Source organism: Artemia sp. Qi Xiang Cuo, chromosome 10 (assembly GCF_049724085.1).
Source record: "Artemia sp. Qi Xiang Cuo chromosome 10, ASM4972408v1, whole genome shotgun sequence".
NCBI lineage: Eukaryota > Metazoa > Arthropoda > Branchiopoda > Anostraca > Artemiidae > Artemia > Artemia sp. Qi Xiang Cuo.
In genome coordinates this window covers 27,874,684-27,895,714 of record NC_142803.1, presented here as the reverse complement: position 1 = coordinate 27,895,714, position 21,031 = coordinate 27,874,684, and the positions used below count along the sequence as shown (strand labels likewise).

General features: G+C 35.2%; 1 protein-coding gene across 2 annotated transcripts in view; it reads left to right on the top strand.

The window, feature by feature from the left end:
• Window positions 1-19,077, top strand: part of sl (small wing phospholipase C gamma 1) — a 159,130-nt gene extending 140,053 nt beyond the window's left edge. Inside the window, exons 18-20 of one of the 2 annotated variants that reach the window (XM_089095325.1) lie at window positions 10,483-10,590; window positions 15,357-15,517; window positions 18,887-19,077. In XM_089095325.1, the coding sequence (XP_088951451.1) occupies window positions 10,483-10,590; window positions 15,357-15,517; window positions 18,887-18,959 (342 nt within the window). In that variant the 3' untranslated portion in view covers window positions 18,960-19,077. Of the gene's footprint in view, window positions 1-8,597; window positions 9,137-10,482; window positions 10,591-15,356; window positions 15,518-18,886 lie in introns of those variants that run through there. The other variant, XM_089095326.1, reaches the window with a different exon arrangement.
• Window positions 19,078-21,031: the final 1,954 nt, after the last annotated feature.

Here is a 21,031-nt window from a genome sequence, read left to right as displayed (position 1 = left end):
GTTTTCTCCTGATTTTCTTTCATGATATGTGTTTTAAGGCGATGCGGTACCTTAAATTATCATCCTGTCTCGTCCATAATATTTTTTAGTAGTTTGTGTGGGCAAATTTTTAGAATTGATTGGGCGATTTTGATAGAGGGGAGGGGCTTCTGAAGTTTTCTCCTGATTTTCTTTCATGATATGTGTTTTAAGGCGATGCGGTACCTTAAATTATCATCCTGTCTCGTCCATAATATTTTTTAGTAGTTTGTGTGGCCAAATTTTTAGAATTGATTGGGCTATTTTGATAGAGGGGAGGGGCTTCTGAAGTTTTCTCCTGATTTTCTTTCATGATATGTGTTTTAAGGCGATGCGGTACCTTAAATTATCATCCTGTCTCGTCCATAATATTTTTTAGTAGTTTGTGTGGCCAAATTTTTAGAATTGATTGGGCGATTTTGATAGAGGGGAGGGGCTTCTGAAGTTTTCCCCTGATTTTCTTTCATGATATGTGTTTTAAGGCGATGCGGTACCTTAAATTATCATCCTGTCTCGTCCATAATATTTTTTAGTAGTTTGTGTGGCCAAATTTTTAGAATTGATTGGGCGATTTTGATAGAGGGGAGGGGCTTCTGAAGTTTTCTCCTGATTTGCTTTCATGATATGTGTTTTAAGGCGATGCGGTACCTTAAATTATCATCATGTCTCGTCCATAATATTTTTTAGTAGTTTGTATGGGCAAATTTTTAGAATTGATTGGGCGATTTTGATAGAGGGGAGGGGCTTCTGAAGTTTTCTCCTGATTTTCTTTCATGATATGTGTTTTAAGGCGATGCGGTACCTTAAATTATCATCCTGTCTCGTCCATAATATTTTTTAGTAGTTTGTGTGGCCAAATTTTTAGAATTGATTGGGCGATTTTGATAGAGGAGAGGGGTTTCTGAAGTTTTCTCCTGATTTGCTTTCATGATATGTGTTTTAAGGCGATGCGGTACCTTAAATTATCATCCTGTCTCGTCCATAATATTTTTTTGTAGTTTTTTTGGTCAAATTTTTAGAATTGATTGGGCGATTTTGATAGAGGGGAGGGGCTTCTGAAGTTTTCTCCTGATTTGCTTTCATGATATGTGTTTTAAGGCGATGCGGTACCTTAAATTATCATCCTGTCTCGTCCATAATATTTTTTTGTAGTTTGTGTGGCCAAATTTTTAGAATTGATTGGGCGATTTTGATAGAGGGGAGGGGCTTCTGAAGTTTTCTCCTGATTTGCTTTCATGATATGTGTTTTAAGGCGATGCGGTACCTTAAATTAACATCCTGTCTCGTCCATAATATTTTTTTGTAGTTTGTGTGGTCAAATTTTTAGAATTGATTGGGCGATTTTGATAGTGATAGAGGGGAGGGGCTTCTGAAGTTTTCTCCTGATTTGCTTTCAGGATATGTGTTTTAAGGCGATGCGGTACCTTAAATTATCATCCTGTCTCGTCCATAATATTTTTTTGTAGTTTTTTTTGGCAGAATTTTTAGAATTGATTGGGCGATTTTGAAAGAGGTGAGGGGTTTCTGAAGTTTTCTCCTGATTTGCTTTCATGATATGTGTTTTAATGCGATGCTGTACCTTAAATTAACATCCTGTCTCGTCCATAATATTTTTTTGTAGTTTGTGTGGTCAAATTTTTATAATTGATTGGGCGATTTTGATAGAGGGGAGGGGCTTCTGAAGTTTTCTCCTGATTTTCTTTCATGATATGTGTTTTAAGGCGATGCGGTACCTTAAATTATCATCCTGTCTCGTCCATAATATTTTTTAGTAGTTTGTGTGGCCAAATTTTTAGAATTGATTGGGCGATTTTGATAGAGGAGAGGGGTTTCTGAAGTTTTCTCCTGATTTGCTTTCATGATATGTGTTGTAATGCGATGCGGTACCTTAAATTATCCTCCTGTCTCGTCCATAATATTTTTTTGTAGTTTGTGTGGCCAAATTTTTAGAAATGATTGGGCGATATTGATATAGGGGAGGGGCTTCTGAAGTGTTATCCTGATTTGCTTTCATGATATGTGTTTTTATGCGATGAGGTACCTTAAATTATCATCCTGTCTCGTCCATAATATTTTTTTGTAGTTTGTGTGGCCAAATTTTTAGAATTGATTGGGCGATTTTGATAGAGGGGAGGAACTTCTGAAGTTTTCTCTTGATTTGCTTTCATGATATGTGTTTTAAGGCGATGCGGTACCTTAAATTATCATCCTGTCTCGTCCATAATATTTTTTAGTAGTTTGTGTGGCCAAGTTTTTAGAATTGATTGGGCGATTTTGATAGAGGGGAGGGGCTTCTGAAGTTTTCTCCTGATTTTCTTTAATGATATGTGTTTTAAGGCGATGCGGTACCTTAAATAATCATCTTGTCTCGTCCATAATATGTTTTTGTAGTTTGTGTGGCCAAATTTTTAGAATTGATTGGGCGATTTTGATAGAGGGGAGGGGCTTCTGAAGTTTTCTCCTGATTTGCTTTCATGATATGTGTTTTAATGCGATGCGGTACCTTAAATTATCATCCTGTCTCGTCCATAATATTTTTTTGTAGTTTTTTTGGACAAATTTTTAGAATTGATTGGGCGATTTTGATAGAGGGGAGGTGCTTCTGAAGTTGTCTCCTGATTTGCTTTCAGGATATGTGTTTTAAGGCGATGCGGTACCTTAAATTATCATCCTGTCCCGTCCATAATATTTTTTTGTAGTGTGTGTGGCCAAATTTTTAGAATTGATTGGGCGATTTTGATAGAGGGGAGGAACTTCTGAAGTTTTCTCTTGATTTGCTTTCATGATATGTGTTTTAAGGCGATGCGGTACCTTAAATTATCATCCTGTCTCGTCCATAATATTTTTTTGTAGTTTGTGTGGCCAATTTTTTAGAATTGATTGGGCGATTTTGATAGAGGGGAGGGGCTTCTGAAGTTTTCTCCTGATTTGCTTTCATGATATGTGTTTTAAGGCGATGCGGTACCTTAAATAATCATCTTGTCTCGTCCCTAATATGTTTTTTTAGTTTGTGTGGCCAAATTTTTAGAATTGATTGGGCGATTTTGATAGAGGGGAGGGGCTTCTGAAGTTTTCTCCTGATTTGCTTTCATGATATGTGTTTTAAGGCGATGCGGTACCTTAAATTATCATCCTGTCTCGTCCGTAATATTTTTTTGTAGTTTGTGTGGCAAAATTTTTTAGAATTGATTGGGCGATCTTGCCATAACTTGGGGAGCTTGGATAAGAGATCTCAATAAACGACTGGAAACTAAAAATTGACATCTACTTTTGAAAAAATCCTTTAACTTCTCCCATTTGGTGCCGGAGATAGAGATTAAGAAAGTGTGAATTTTGTTTTTTCGATTAAAAAAAGCAGAATGTTCTTTTTAAAGTTCAGGAAAGGGCTAAAATTGTTTTAGTTTTCCTGCTAAACTTATGCCGGAAAACGCTAAAAATCAGTTCAAAAGAAATATCATTTAACCAGTTTGGCAGCTTTGAAAACTTCTCTTGGTTCTACCCGCTTTGATCGGAAGTATTGGCCACAAAAGGGACGTAAGATCTCATTGTCTTTTAATCAAATTTCATATTCAATTCACAGACCCTCAGTAGCTCTCGATGAGAGTTAGTCATCTGGGAAATTTCGCTAATGGGCCCTTTGTCTTTTTTGACGGTCCGTCGACGACGATGCTCGCAAAATGATTTAAAGATACCGTATCCTCATAATATCTTATCTTGGCTAACATTTTATCTTTGTGCTGTTTTTTTTGTGGGGGGGGGAGAGAGGAGTGGTTATTTCTTTTCATCCTGTATAGATCAATAGGAGATGCAGTGTCTGTTGTCTTACAATAAGAAATATTGGTAATATTTAGTGCATTATTGCCGTAAAAATATTTGCTGTATTTATACAAACAAATAAGAGTTCAGACAGGGTTAGGTGCTTATATTAGACACTTAAAAACATCTGCAAAACTTATGGATATTTCGATGATATATCCATTCGGTCATCATCATCAGCTGAGAAACTGAAATATTACAATTAAAACAAACTATAGTTAAATAGAACAAAATAACAGTTTCCGTGCCACAGAATGTTTCTGGTTCATTAGCTTAGAGGGTTAATTAACTGGGTTCATTCAAAGTCTTGGTAGTTGAAAGGTCATTAAAAGGCAGTGTGGTCTTGGAAAAAATACGGACGTTGTATTTATATAGGGAAATTGAAAGCTCAGCAGCAGCAACTTGCAGTAAGCTATTACTTTATAGTAAGCAGCTTGTAGTGGTGTATTATATAATAAAAGTAGGCAGGTGAAAAACCTTATCATTATCGATTTTATGTTTTTTATTATATGGTATCTTTCTTATTCCTACTGTCACATGCGTAGGCGTGGGGAAAGAGCCTTAGGCCCAAAGATCTCTAGTTTCTCAACATTTCTACGATTTTCCTGTACTTTATTAAATTTTTTTCGTTTCCTCTTTATTCTTTTAACCAAACAAATTTTATTTTTGATATAGCTTACATAATTTTTTCCTGCATTAGGAGATGGAGATTTTTACGGTAGCCTATTCTATAGATTATTAATTTAGTCAATGTTTTTGAAATGGTAATAATGCTTGACGCAAATAAAAATTTTAATGAAATTTAACAAAGACTAAGTGGATTATTATTGTCTTTTTTAATATATTTCTCTTTCTAGAAGTGTTGGTAGCTATAAAAATTCTTTTTGGTACATTTCAGTGGCGTCAACTCATGAAAATTTAAGGGGGGCAAAATCTCTTTTTTAAAATATTGAGGGAAGGGGACAAATATGTCGTTTTTTTATTTTTAAATGAAAATATCAGAAAAGGCATTCTTCAATGAATATAACCCCCAAAAATGCATATTTCAAAATCTAGAGAGGTGTGCATACCCCTCCCCCCAATTGATACAACTGGTATAATTTTTCATTATGTCAGATTGGGTTTAAAACAATTTATAATGTTTTACTTATCTTGAACGTTACAGCTAATTTTAATTAAAAATTGAAGTTTGTAAAAAAAAAACAAATCTGTTGACATTATTAGTTTCAATACTAAATGATTCTTGTTGCTCAAAACGTGACTACAAGTATCAAACAGTTCGTGTTAACGAACTGTAAGTAAGGAGCGACCCGGCTCAATGGTAACCGGAACTCTAGAAAACGGATTTTTGATATCAATAGATACATCAAAAGAATCAGATTTTAATGCTGATTTCAAATATATAACTTTCATCATGTTTAGTCTTACCCATCAAAAGTTACGTGCCTAAGAAAATTTGGCTGATTTTCGAAAAAGGGGGATAAGACCACCTAAAAGTTATAGAACCTTGATGAAAATCACACCATCTTATTCAGCGTATCAGAGAACCCTACTGTAGAGTTTCAAGCTCCTATCTACAAAAATGTGGAATTTTGGATTTTTTGCCAGAAGAAAGATCACGGATCTTGTATCGACCCAGTGGTCCTAGAATATCGTGGGAGGAATCACTGGATCGAAAATTAAAAGTTCTAGTGCTCTTTTAAGTGACCAAAAAAATGGAGGGCAACTAGGCCCCCTCCCACGCTCTTTTTTTCCCAAAGTCATCTGATCAAAATTTTGAGATAGCCATTTTGTTCAGCATTATTGAAAATATGATAAATATGTCCTTTAAGATGACTTAATCCCCCGAAGTCCCCGGGGGGTGGGCTGAAAGTTATGTACTTTGCCCAATGATAACATATAGTATTGGTTATTAGGAAGTATACAGACGTTTTCAGGGGGGATTTTTTCTGGTAGTAGGGGGATAGGTGGGTTGGGGGTTATGTGGGAGGATCTTTCCATGAAGTAATCTTTTATGAGGGAAGGGAAATTGCTATGAAGGGGGCGCCGGATTTCCCAGCATTATTTAAAAAAAAGATCAGAAATTAAATATAAAAAAAAACAAGTTTTGAAACTGAAAATAAGGAGTAACATCAAAGCTTAAAACGAACAGAAAATATTACGTGTATGATTGGGTTCACCCCCTAGTCAATACCTCACTCTTTAAGCCAAAGATTTTTTAGTACTTTCATAAGAGCTATTTATTCTAATTAACGGTCTTTGTGATTAAAGGGTCATTTTTAAAGAATTGGAACAAATTCGAGCTTTAGCTTAAAGAGCGAGGTATTGACTAGGGGGCGAGCCCCCTAATAATATATGAATATAGAAGTTCGTTACGTAAGTTAATTCGTAAATTACGTATGTTTATTACTAAGAAAAACGTTCGTAAATAAAATTAAACGAGTTTCGAGAAAGCCATTTAACCAAATAAAAGTAAAATTAATATGCAAGTTTTGTTTTAATAAATCATGTACGGTGAGCCAAAATCAAAACCTGCATCAATTCGAAAACTTTCAAAAATTAAATAAAAAAAACACAAGTTTTTTATCTGAAAGTAAGGAACGACGTTAAAACTTGAAACGAAAAGAAATTATTCCGTATATGAAAGGGGCTGTTCCCTCCTCAATGCCTCGCTCTTTACACTAAAGTTTGACTTTCTCACAACTCTTATTTTTTTTAAACAATAAAAAACTTTAGCGTAAAGAGCGAGGAGTTGAGGAGGGGACAGTCCCTTTTATATACGGAATAATTTCTGTTCGTTTTAAGTTTTAACGTCGTTCCTTACTTTCAGTTAAAAAAACTTGTTTTTTTTATTTAATTTTAATAAAAGATGTTATGTCATAAAGATAAGGGAGAGTCGAGTTCTGATGAGTGATGGAGAGAAGACTTGTTGTTATTATTTTTCTTCTATATTTTTACTTTTCTATATTATCATTTTTAATTTGTTATTTTTTGTAGTGTATAGGTTATGGGCTATTTGTTATACTTATATTTATATTTTTTATATATTTTATACTTATATTTTTGTTAATAATTTAAATCCATTAATTGAATCAAGTAGTTACGTGGACCTTCGCCTGATTGCAATTCCTCATAGACTTTTCTCCAACACGAGAGTGCTGCTTTTTTCATCTATTTACGAATGTTGAAAATAAAAACCTGAGCTTTAACAACATCATTTTTTTCCAGAGTGAAAATAGAACAAGAATACGAGTTTTTTGTACCTGAATTTTCTGTTGTTCAATCAAGTTTAACTGTCCTGTTCTATGAAAGTGCAATGTCCAATTGACCTTCAAATAATCTAATTCGTCAGAACTTCATGTTGACATTTTTTTTCTGGTCCTGCTAAAATCCTCCTAAAGACTGAAGACAAATATATTAATGGTGCTGGGGAGGGTAAACCGAATTTTGCTTAAGTCATGACACATCTTGGTCGTTTTTTTAGGCCAAAATATATTAGTTTGCCAATTTTCAGAGGAAAAATGTCATGTCGTTTTCGAAAAAAAAGTATATACTTTCCGAAAAAAAAAAATATATACATAAAGATATACATTTTGATAGTTTCACCCTCTCTCTTCTTGCAGAGACTGACACGTCATGTATGCTATCTTTGCTGCGATCCGTGCTTGTTTCGACATAGTTAGTTCTCTGATTAATACAGGCTAACATATTCAATGACTTTTTTTCATTTATTTAATATGATAACCTGTTTAATCTAGTTTTTTGTTCTCTCTTTCTCTCCTTTCTTCTCTATTGATAAATATTTCTGGATGTCAGCCAAAATGTTCAGTATGTTAATTTGTTTGCTCTAATCTCAGTGAAAGCACTCTTTCATAGGCAGCGCGCTAGCACTGCCTAAGTAAACAATGATGTGGCCACAATGTGTTTTTTTTTTCTTCTTCTTTCTTCGACAGGCACTTTGTATCGAAGGAGTTGTCGTAGAAACTTCGAAAAGGGTTCATTCGATTGGAAACTGGGGTGGCTAGTACCCTTTTTAATCGTCAAAAGTGATTGGAGGGCAACTAGCCCCCCCCCCATGCCCATCATTCCCCCAACACATCCAATTAATATTCTGATATAGCCATTTTGGTCAGAGTAGTTGATTTACAGATAGGAAGTATCTTTTTGAAGAAAACTCTCCCCCACAACCCTCGGGGCTCGGGTTCTAAGTTATGGCCTGAGGGTATACAAGAGTGATGTTTGCTCTATTTACCATGTATTACTTTTTTTCTTTAGAGCAGGGCACTTCATTGCCCAATTTAATTTAAATGTCAATTAAATGTTTCAATGCATCAGTGCATCAATTTAAATGTTTTTACTTTTATAACTTTAATAAATCAAATAATATTAAAATTTTGATTACTAAATATCAGTATATGTATATTAAACTGACAATGCTCATTCCATTTGTATTTTTTTCAGTAAAGTGCAAATTGTGTTCTGGCCTTGGGAAGGCATAGGGGTTTTGAGCCCAACTTATGTTAATTTCTGCTCGTTTAGAGTTTGACTCGGTTGTTTATTGTAATTTCTTTTCGTTTTGGGTTTCATTTATTTATTGATGCTGATTTGTGGTAGTTTCACACTTGGTAGATTATTTGATTTTATTGTTGCTCACTTTTTATTTAATAGGGTTCTTTGCTTTTCGTTGAAAAGCTTATTTTGTGGAATTTTTTTTTTTAATTAATCTTTTACAAGGACGTAGCGCTAAATTTTGCTTATTTCAGGGAGACCATAGACAGGTCGAAATTCAGATTGCCCGCGATTGAGCTTTTTAATCAAATCCATCAGAGGAAGAAGAATTGTGTGTTCCAAAACTTATATTATCCTTGTCAAAAGCCCCATATTGGCAAATTCTGAATATTCACAAAAACTAATTGGTAGTTTTTTAACCAGTTCTGCCAGTCTGTAATTTGATGCTGCTTTATAAACTCATTGTTGTGTTCCATTCATGGTTTTTTGCTAACATATACATGTCAAGGTATCCAAAATTGATTTTGATTGGTTCAAATTCTATTTTAAGTATGTGTGCTGCAAAGCACCTATTAGTGGTTTCGAGCATCTCAAGATTACTTATCCTTAGCGTTCCATAAAACTTAAATGACGTCAGAGTTTAAGAGAATTACTACTTAAAACGGTTAGGATATAGTTGTCAGATAAGTTACAGCTGCAAACCCTGAAAAATGCAGAATAAGCTAGGATAAATATCTGTTGTTATATTTTACAGATTACATCTGGGGATATTAGTGTAAAGCCGATAATTCGGTTAAGGCATGCTCGAACTCACTATGCATTTGGTCATCAACAATTGGAAACATGGTTGCCCATAATGGGAGGGGGGGCTGGGGGACACCCGCCCCCTGGCTGAATGATGTTGTCTTATTTTTATATATTTGTTCTGAGATTTCTATTATATAGCATTAAGAATGCCAATTAGGCGAGGTTTGTCCCCCCCCCTGGAATTCAGCTTATGGGCGCCCATGATTGGAAATAGTAATTTTGGCTAGACCTTGGTTTAATTCAGAATAAAACGAAAAAACAGTAAAAAAGAGAAAAACGAGGATTATACAAGCCAGTGAAAAATGTGGACTAAAATGCAAATATTTCGGTCAAGACCTCCGCTTGACCGTCCTCAGTGTAAGATAATATCATAAAAATTAATAATAAAAATCCAAGGATACCATAAAAAAAAATTCGAACCTTAAAACAAAGCAGAACTAATAATTTGACGACCCTTTCTATGTAACGGTAAAAGGGTAACTGAATAAAAAAAAAATACAGTACTGAATGGCAAGGGCGGATTCAGGATTTTTTTCGGGGGGGGGGGTACTAATTTTTGACTCAGTTTTCGACTAATTTTACTGATTTTTACCTAGGTTTTACTAATTTTCGACTTCTTTTCGACTCGGTCAAAAATTTCGGGGGGGGGGGGGTTCAAACCGGGTATACGGCCTTGCTGAAAGGGAATTCAATTTTTTTAATTTATACAGAACATTTTAAAAGCTAAACGCTTTCCAGGTAAAACATCATCACAGATTAGGTTAGGTTGCAAATTGTGATTTTTCACTGGCTTATATAATCCTCTTTTTTCTCTTTTTTACTATTTTTTCGTTTTATCATGATTAGCCAGTGTGTTTTCTGAAATTATTTAATTCAGAATGACAAGTAATAGGGAATAATGCAAAGTATAAAGATTCGAACATGCGGTCCTCCTACCTAAGCAGACCAGCATCAGAATGTAGGGATCCTTCTCCTTTTTAAATAGACATAACAATGAGAAACAACTTGTGCTCCTAACTTTCTGCATCTATTCCATAGTCTTTTGCTATCCAAGTCCTTTGTTATTTTAGATTCAAAAATTAATGTTATGTACGAAGGCCGTATCTAGGACATTTTTGGAGGGGGGGCATGAAAAACTTTAAAACGCATCAAAAATTTCTTTATATTCATTTTTGTTACGTTTTTAAATGTGGGACAAACATCCTGGGTTAGGGGGCTTAAACCCCCTAACCCAACCACCCCCATCTGATAAAGCCTTGTTAGGTGCATTAACTGTTGCTTTGTTCCGTCCTACCAGCAATATTTAGACTAAAAATGGTTCTGGTCTTTCAGCTGCAGTGTTTAAGAAAGGGCTATAGAAGTGTTCAGCTGCGGAATGGTTATAGCGAAGAGTTGGAACTGGCCACTCTGCTTATACACCTGGAAATCTCAGCTCCAAAAGTAAGAACTACTGTATATACTCTATGTTAATTTTGGACGAGCTTTGTCTAGGGAATATTCCAAAATATTAGCTAAAAGTGAATGCTCCTCCACCCCAACCTGTTAAAAGCTTTGACTCCCACTACCTCCCAGGGAATCCTCTTAGAGTTTAAGTAATACTTATAACCTCATTTTCACCTAATCTTGGGAGTCTAGCCTTTCTCCTCTAATCTTACGGGCTTATTATTATAAGTATTTTCTTATTCGATCTCTATTTATTCGAAGAAAGTTGTCTATTAAGCATTGAACCACTTCATTATGTATACTGAGTAGCGTCAATCGTTTCAATCATAAACTATCCTGTTTGACATCTTATAACTATACTTCATTCTAAAATTATCCTTCAATGATTTCTATGAAAAACGTTAGTCAGTATGTCTGTTAAACGCCGTCCTCATTTTTACTTAGCCTCAATCCCTCTGTGCCGTATTTAGCCAACTATTGAGTGATGCCATAAGTACCTTGAATATCCTCTATACTTGGTTCTCCCCTAATTTCCTAGCGAGAAAGCCTTGTGCTTTGACTATTTTGCTTTTTAGATTATCCCTACAACCTCCATCCCTACTTTTAGCATAGCTCAGTAAAATGAATTAATGCATGTCTTTAGTCGTTTAGTTTGCATAGGACCTTAGATAATACCCAAAGAATATGCGTAACTTACAAGAGTGGGAACTGGTGCTAATATATATATAGTTTACTAACCCATCAAAAACAAAGCCAAACTGAGCAAAACAACAAGAAAACAAAAGAAAACACCACTTCAAAATAAGTAGCACAAAATACAAAAGTCCATACAAATTAAACAAGACAAACTTGCCAGTCCATTACTGTCGTAGCAATTCAGCCCACGGGTGGCTGCAAATACACAAATTAAAATGCCGGATTTGCGCTCCTATAGCATCATCTGGCTCAATTATATCAAACCTCCTAGACATGCTTTGATTGCTCGTCCACGGGGGCACCAGCAGAAAAAACTTTGCAAATATATAATATATAGCTCGAAGATTACGCCTTTCACTCAAAGTAAAAATTCGCCTGCACGGGCTCAAGTACTGCAAATGAGGGAGCGCCATAGCGTTATAAAGTCGTGATAGAATTTGGCGATCAACTTTCCGCTTATTTGCAACAATACGGCTGTAGGTGTATGACGCGCGTTTGTGGAAGTGAGCCATAAGAAGCCGACGGGTTTCAATAATTGAACGCCCGAACGGGAGACCTAGATACACAATAGAATTAACTAGCTCAACTTCGGCATTACCCAATCCAACTGGCGTGTGCTCACTTTTGAATTAAACAACAACTCAGTAGATTTGTCAGCGTTAAAGTGGAAGCCTATTTTATGATAAGTGCTCTGGAGTTGCAGAAAATTTTCTTCTAAGCCACACAGAAAACGACTTAGATCGAAGACATCATCTGCGTAACCAATCAAGGAGATGTCGATCCCAAGAAGAATATTTGTATTCTGGGCATTAGATTGAGGTTTAACAGTGCTTCTGTCAAATGCAGTATTGTTAAATAGGGTTGCCACGTGACGACTCATTGGCACTGTCAATTAATGGGATATGTCCTGCGCCGATGGCCGCAGGAAGCAAAAGCTCAGCTTTGAAGTAAAAATACACATCATACAGTGGCTCCAAAAAAAACAGGATCACCACATCTAACACTTATATCAAGTACTATGCCTTCAAGTATCAATGAACCAAAAGAACGTCTGACATCATAGGGTGCTAGTGCTAGGATTTCACCACGGTTTTCTGCATCAAATAGATCCGAAATCAGAGCACTAAGCGCATGTCCGCATCCAAGGCGAGTTTGAAAGCCAAACTGGTGGTCCTGGACAGTGTACTTTGATTGTAACTCATATATAATCAACAACTCAAAAAGCTTGCAAAAAGTAGTTGCAACGGTAATCGGCCTTTTTTTCAAAATTGGCGTCAGGGAACCTATGCAAAAAGAATCAGGTACCATTCCTAGGTTAAAAACGATTTGAATAAAATTGAACAAGGTGCTAAAAAAAATAAATCACTGCACAAAAATAAATGCTGAGCCGAAATCTGATCAAACCCTCGCGATTTCTTGTTCTTCAGCTTTTTAACACCCGAATATATCCTAACCTTCTTAATAGTTCACCGGGACTTCTTCCACGCGAAAAAAATCATCAAAACGAGTTTTAAAACCATCCTGAAGCTGTGGGTCTGGTGGCGAGAATTCAGTTTCGTAATGTCCAATCCATGATAGTAGGAGAATTTGCGAAGGTGGATCTCCGCGGGAATCCTTAAATAATGCCAACCAAAGTTTATTCGGATTCAAACGAACCGCTTCAGAATTTGCCGCAATTAAAGAACCACGATGCAAAGAAAGCTCCTTTGCAAATCGTTGTTTCGTAAGAATCCGAATCTTATTCAGCCAGCCATCACGCGGTGAACCAGCTTCCCACCAGATAGAAAGGCACAACTTAGCAGAATTACAAGCGTTCCGTAAACTGATATTAGACGACCAGCCAGGAATTTCTGTGTCAGTCTTTATATTTCTAGCAGGTACAGATGATTTTTCAGCAACACGCAATGCGTGAGTTAGCTCACTGCAATACGTGTTGAGTCGAAGTCGAGACTCAAGTAGGTTCATCTTAGAACTATCCATAAGCAAATCAAACGGAACTCAAATTTTATCTATCTTATTATATATTATAATTTTTATATTATCACTTACACTCTGGAAACAATCCCTAGAAGTACGCTCCCAATTATAAACAAAATAAAACCGTTTTGCCCCCGGATTAGGAGACGAACTTGCAGGCTAACACTAAAATTAAATACAAAAGAAAGCGGAAAATGGTCCGACGTAAAACAAGAGTCCGACACAGTTACTTCAGAAACAGAGACCGACGGGGTATAAACAATATGGTCGATATTAGATGTACTTCTACTATTGTGGATATAAGAAAAGTCCTTATTTTTTGATGTGAGTATATATTCACTGTCAAGCAAACCATGAAGTAGAGTCAAATGACTAGATGGAGTTTAATTTTTCTTTGTCAAGTCACAGTTGAAATCACCCACTATAAAACAAGAAAGTCCCAGTTTTTTCACATTTTCGAGACATTTAGCTAGCCGAGCCACACTAATTGCAAACAGCCTCTCCAATTTCTCGTCTCGATAATCCGTTGGAAGATAAACACATAATTAAAACCACATTGTTTATCCTCACTACAAGAAAATCACTTCCAGAGTCAGATCTAGAGCACGGGAGGGAAGATTTCACAAAAGTGGGCAACCCACCGGAAGGGTGACCGTGAGTTTGTGGTCAGCGTGCAGGGACAGAGAACAATCTATGATTTGGGGACGTATGTAATAAGTTCAGACTAAGAGAAGTCGCAAAATTTCTTGAACACAAACCAGGTCATATTCAGGCTGTAATTGAGAGCAAAACCATGAAGTAGGGAAAGGTGTGCTCATTATCTCCATCTGAGTGGAAAAGATTTGCAAACAGCTGCTGCGTAAAGTGCGAAAAAATTGTATCCAAGTTTTTGAAAGTTGAGTGGAGCAACTTTCAACTTGTCCTCCAAGAAGTAGTTACATCTGTAAGTCTCTTAAAGTCTCTTAATGTTTGAATCCTTTAAATACTGTATTTTTTCTCTCTTGTGTTGAGTCTCTGAAAGTTGGGAATGCATTGTATTGAAATTTTTTATGCATTTGTTTCTCCCCTGTTTTTTTTTTTTTCAGGCCATAGAGCATTACGGGAGAGTCTGTGTTTAAGGGTTTTTGTTGTAAATTTACTGGTTGAACTGATTGATTGATTGATTGATTGATTGATTTACTGTTTACTTTCAGGTATTTAATCTTTAAGTTTATCGCAGCTGTTATAGATAACCAGCTATCCAATCAGTGCCATGGAGAAAAAAGTTATTTACTGATGCTTAGTCTTAATTGTTCAATTGCTGCAAAAAAAAAAAAAAAAAAAAAAAAAAAAAAACATGGGTACGCTCCCCTATCCACCCCTGAATTGCATTTAGACTTCTCCGTAGGCGAAATCCTGCTCAGAAAACATTTGTTTTTTTTCGATGGCCAATTTTTTTGTTAACTTGACCTGAAACGATATGGCCATGTTTGCCTTTCTGTCGTATTTCTAAGATTTTTTTTAAAAGTGGCCACTAAAAGTCTCATTGAAAAAACGAATGTCTAAAAATTTTTAGACTGATGGTCACCTAACTATCTACATGAAATTTGCCCGAAAAAAAAAATAATCGTATCATGACTCCAAAGTGTCCACTAAAGAAAGCATGCCAGTCAAAAAATCTGGTAGACTCGTATGTATGTTTCTAAGAACTTGTTTGATAGCGAACAAAAAAGTTGTACTCTGATACAAACATGAGTGAATCCAAAACTGGAGGCACGCGATCAAGACTGCAAGTTGGGAATTTGGTCGTTATACATAGGAAAATTATTATCTTTTCAAACATTATTTGATTCAAAAAAGCATATCCAACTGTGGAAAATTTACATTCGTGGGTTACTATTAATACTATTTAGGAAACTTTATTGCGGCACAAAAGTGTTTTTGGGAAGAGGGGCTTCAAACTCTAAGTTGTGTTCATGAGCTCAGTTGTGCTGATACTATTTAAGCCTTGATTGTGCTCATGAGTTCAAATGTAAGATTTTAACCAATACTAAGGTATAAACGATTGGATAAAAGACAGGCCCGTATAGAATTGGTTTTCTGTATTGCAGGAAGATGACGAACTGCTTCTAAAACTCCGTGACTTGTTGTCTGAAGTAAGACGGAAGGTGACTGAATCTGAAGAAAGAGGGGATGAAAGGGAAGCAGCCAATGCTCGGGAAGAATTCAGAAAAATTGAAGCAAAAATTATCCCTCTTATGGAAAAAAAGAGGTAAGGGATTTTGAGGGGGCACTTGCCCCGGGCGGATAAACTTTTGGAGCCCAAAATTTCAATATATTTTTAATTTTGAAATTTTATTTTTATTAAGATAAATAAGAAGACGAAATTAACAAATGAAAATAATTAATAAATTATTAATCGATTAACAACATGAAAATAAACTAACAATAATTAAATAATTTAAACAATAAATTAAAAATAATAAAAATATTAATTATTGATTAATTAATAAATTGAAAATAATTTTTTTTAATGAATGGAAATTTTGTTACAATTTCCTTCAGAACTTTAGAACTTATGGTTCGGCGTATATTTGCCTATGTTTAATCTGCAATGGTGGTTATGTTTCGTAATCTTCAGTTAAGAGAGAGAACTGCACCCTTAAGCACTACCCTTAAGTGCACGAAGTTGCTACTTGAACGGCTCTTTTTCATTATCGGTCCACATTTGTATCCCATAGACCTCGAGTATCTCAGAAAGCTTAAGGATTAAGACAGAGACTTGATATCCCTTCAATCAAAGCACTCTTTGGAAAATCAGAAAAATTGAAGCCAAAATTATCCCTCTTATGGAAAAAAATTTGGTAAGAGATTTTAAGGGGACACTTGCCCCGGACAGATAAACTTTAGGAGCTCAAAATTTCAATCTTTTTTTAATTTTGAAATTTTATTCCTATTAAAATAAGTAAGAAGACGAAATTAACATATAAAAATAATTAGTAAATTATTAATTAATTAATAAAATGAAAATAAATTAAAAATAATGAAATTATAGTTATAAAATAATCAACTTAAAGTAATTCCTTATGCCCTTCTTGACCCACCCATTCGAAATTTAAATTGTTGCCAGTGTTTTACTGAAAACAATATTTTGATATTTTAATTGAGAAAATTAAAATAATTTTACTTTTTAACCAATAAAACAATTATTAACAATTCCTCATCTGTTTTGTTGCAGTATTTTTCGGTATATTGCAAGTGAACACTTGAAAGTTACGAGTGGAGGGCTGAGGGAAGGATAGACCCCACTTCCCGTTCACGATAGTTTCTTTTAAGTTGTTACAATGCTCTCAACTTATATTTGAAAAAAAACTTGTTTTTCATCAGCGCTTTTGCTTAAAACTAATGATTCACTGAATAATGGTAATTATGGATTATCCATTTTCTACGATATAAAAAAAGCATTTGATACTCTAAATCATTCCAAGTAGACCTACAAGGCCATCTGTCTCAGCCTAACCTCCCTGGATGCTATTGGAGTGCCCCAGGGGTCTATACTTGGACCGTTACTATTTTTGATATATATGAATGATCTCCCTAATTGTCTATCCTATAAGGATAGCCTAGCAGTTATGTTTGCAGATGATACAGTGGTATCTGTTCAAGTTAAAACCCCTTCATTATTGATCGAGAATATGGCGTCTAAAATGAATTCGGTTATCCAGTGGTTTTCTTGTAATCGTCTAGTTGTCAATTTGTTTAAGACAGAAATTGTGGTTTTTGTGAGATCTAAGCAAGGATTTGCTAAAGTTGGGATTGATGAGTGAGTTGTTTTTGGGTGTAGGATTAGACGAGTTAAGACATATAGATATTTGGGGATTATTCTTGATGAGCTTTTATGTTTCCGTAGTCATTCTGACCATCTCCTGATAAAATTAGCCCAAAATTTAGGATGTTTACATCGATTAAAGTATTTTTTTCCTTTTTCAATTATAAAAATTCTTTATCATCCTTTAATAGAATCATGCCTAAGGTGGTGTCCCGTTATTTAACTAAATACGTTTCCTAATCATTTTAAACCCCTCCAGACATTGCAAAATAAAGCCGTAAGAATCCTTGGTAATTTCTTTCTTCGTCCTGTACGACTTCAAAATCTTTCTGAAACAAAAACTTTATTTTTATTTCTTCATATATTAGACCTTAAGGGATTTGTAATTATCGCTCTGGCATTATGATGTTCAGTCTCCGGCGAGTTAGTTTTATGAATCACAAATTCTTGTCACCCCTTTTCGCTCACTCGCTTCTTCGTCGGCTCGTTTTGGAGGGTATAGAATCCCTTTGGTTAATAGTGAAAGAGATAAATTTTCAATAAGATACCAAATCCCTTCTATAGCAAATAAGCTAAAATTAAATAGTAAATTAAAAAATATTAGTAGCCGATTACTTTTAAAGACTAAATTAGTAGACTATATTATTAACTTTTGATGACGGGGTGATTCGTCTTGATAATTTGTTTCTTAGCATTATTTTTAGATTTTTTCCGTGCTGGGGTAGCCTCCGTTGTCCTTCTCCTTCTATGCTATGATTTTTTTTCTTTGGTTTATCTTCTTTATATTTATTTTTGGCGTACTTGAACTCATTGTAATAATTGTTAGCCTTCCTTTCGAGCTTAGCTCCCTGTTGGCTCTATTTAATTATTTGTGTAGTTATATTTGTATGAAATAAAATCTATCTATCCATCTATCATGTAAATGTTAGTATTTTTGCTTCTCTGAGCCTCCCTCGTTTGTTAGGAGCAAACTTTTACTTTCAGTGCTAATTTTCGTTTTGACTTAACTGCAACATGCAATTTATAGCAGCAACTTATTTTTTGTTTGTTATTTAGATATTAGGAAATACAATAGAAAATGTGACGCCGAGAAAATACACGCAAAAGGAATTTTCGCCTCACGCTACGAACTGATAGTCGACATTATGATCACTAAAACATGTAAATATTATCCGCGAAAGTTTAAAATTGAGAAGCAAAAAAAAGTCTGTTTGATGAGTTGAACCTGCATTCTCTCAAAATTGTGAAATTGGTCGGTGAAAGTTACAAGCGACCGGGCTACAATCAGCGAGTGAAATAGTTCGAATTAACTTATTTAAATTTCAACTTGGAAAATTAAATTAAGATTCCAAATATGTTGTTTTGATGCTTCTCTGTGTTGGATCTAGGATTTTGAGAAGGGAGAGACGACCAAGGGTATACTAAAAATTAGAGAGAAGAATTCTGACAATTTTGTCTTCATAATTACAAAATATTATTATAGTGAACCTGAATAATAATGAACCTGAATGTCTCTTTCGAATCAGTGTCAGTTGGCCGTTTTTCACACTAAACAGTTTCTTTGAAAACAAGTTTTTTAAATTTTCAGTTATTTTGGGCTAAGATTCACTCTTTACTAGATTATAGCTGCTATACCAATAATAAAATATGGTTAAAAATTGTATTTTGGTGAACTGACTTCTGGATTATCCCGCCCAGATCTATTATTAACCTATTTGTATTTAATTTTGCATTAAAAAAAATCGTATCTTTCTTAGTTTGCTAGTGCTTGGTATATGATATCATATCGGTTTTTGTCTTTTTTTTTCTTAGACGACGTGACTCCAAAGTCGCCCACGCTTCGACCAGTCGGACAGTTTCTAACAGTAGTACGTCAAGCCTATAATGACGTTAGAGAGCGAACTCTTTACTCAAGCTCAAATTTTTATGCTGTGATCATTTTTTATTCTTAACCGTTTTGTGAACTTGGTATCTGTTGATTTCTTTGATTAAACATGTTTTCATCTTTATTTCTTATCTTATTTTTTGTGTTCCTCAAAGCAGTATAAGGAGATACGTATAAGCTGTTTTAGTAAAAATAGGCTGGTCAAATACCGGTATGATTTTTGACCAGTTTTAGATTGAAAAACGAAAAAAAGGAAAACAGAAAAAACTATCGTGTAAATCTAGTAAAAATATCAGCCATCGAAGGAAGACAATTTTTCTTAGCAGTATTATGTCCAGAGAATGGTCCAATGCATTTTAAGGGTGGATGGGGAGCAAGAACTATTTTTACAACCGTTGAATAATGAAGAATCGTATATCTTTAATTTTCATATATTTAATTTATTATTTTAATTTTATATTTAATTTATATAAATAGTTTCGAAATGAATAGTTTCGAAGAGGTATCGAAATGAATTTCCAGCCTTGTACTGAAGAGGAGGTACGCAAAATTGTTAGCACGATTAAAACAAACAGTGCAGGAGTTGATGGAATGAGCCTTAGAACGCTCAAGTCGGTTCTGGCTTATTTGCTTCCTGTCCTCGTATACCTGATCAAAATTTCTATGGAAAAGGGGATGTTTCCGAGTCCGCCTAAAATAGCTAAAGTTGTACCGTTGCACAAAGGTGGAGTCAAAACTGATATATCTAATTGTAGACCAATATCAATTCTCCCGATTTATTCAAAAATTTATGAAAAGATTGTTCATCACCGGCCTTACGAGTATCTGATGAAAATTGGTGTTCTAAACGATGGTCAATTTGGTTTCTGGAAAGGGCATTCGACGACACAGGCAGTCCAGTATCTTCTGGAAAATATTAATTCAGTACTTGAGAATGGCGAGCAGTGCATGGGCATTTGTATTGATTTTATAAAGGCTTTAGACACGACTGATTTTAATATTTTATTTGAAAGGCTGTATTATTTATGCATAAAGGGTAGTGTTTTAAATTTGTTTGAATCGTATTTAAGTGAAAGGAATCTACGAGTGACTTTGAGTAGCAAATCTTCTCAGCCGTTTCCCATAAAGTGTGGTGTTCCACAGGGCTCAGTTCTTGGTCCTCTCCTGTACCTGATATTCGTAGACACAATGAGATTCTACATTCCTGGAGCTTCAGTTACTTCGTTTGCTGACGACACGGCTTTAGTGATTGCAGGAAAGTCACTGCAAGAGCTCTTGTTCAAGGCGAATAAGGCGCTTGATGGCCTACATGAATTTGTTTGTGCTAGTCTACTTAGTGTCAATGCATCAAAAACTAATTTTATGATGTTCACGAGGACTGGTTCTGCTCCCACTCTCCCTGGTGTCATTATTTAAAATGGCCTACCGCTCTCACAAGTCGAAGAGATCCGATATCTGGGATTCATCCTGGATTGAAGCTTGAGTTGGAGAAAACACTGCGACATCATAGCGTGCAAGCTGGTGCGAGGCCTTGGAGTTCTGAACCGTTTTCAAAATTTTTTACCTTTGAAAATTCTGCTTTTATTGTATTTTTCATTAATAGCGCCTTATATAAATTATGGTTGTTTGATTTGGGCGAGCACTTTTAGTTGCAATTTTAGAAGAGTTCAAGTTCTGCAGAATAAGGCTATAAGGTTGATTGGAAGGTATGATCGTGGTATTGATAGCACTAAATCATTTTTAGAAAGTTTAAAATTTTCAAGGTTGGTGAAATAAGAGATTATCAAATTGGAGTATTTGTATTTCAGTGTCTGAATGGTCTTGCACCGGATTTTTTTATGAATATTTTTAAGCCTAATTCGTTTTATCACGATTATTCGACTAGGAGTGCGGATAGTCTTGCATCTGAGCCACGGAACACAACGAGAGCGAGTCAGACCAGACACATGGGCCCTTCAGCTTGGAATTCGTTCCCAAATTCAGTTCGTCAAGCTGAAAGTGTGCCGCAACTTAAAACCCTTATTACAAATCATTTCTTTTCAGAAATTTGGTAGTGTTAAAGGTTCGAGAGA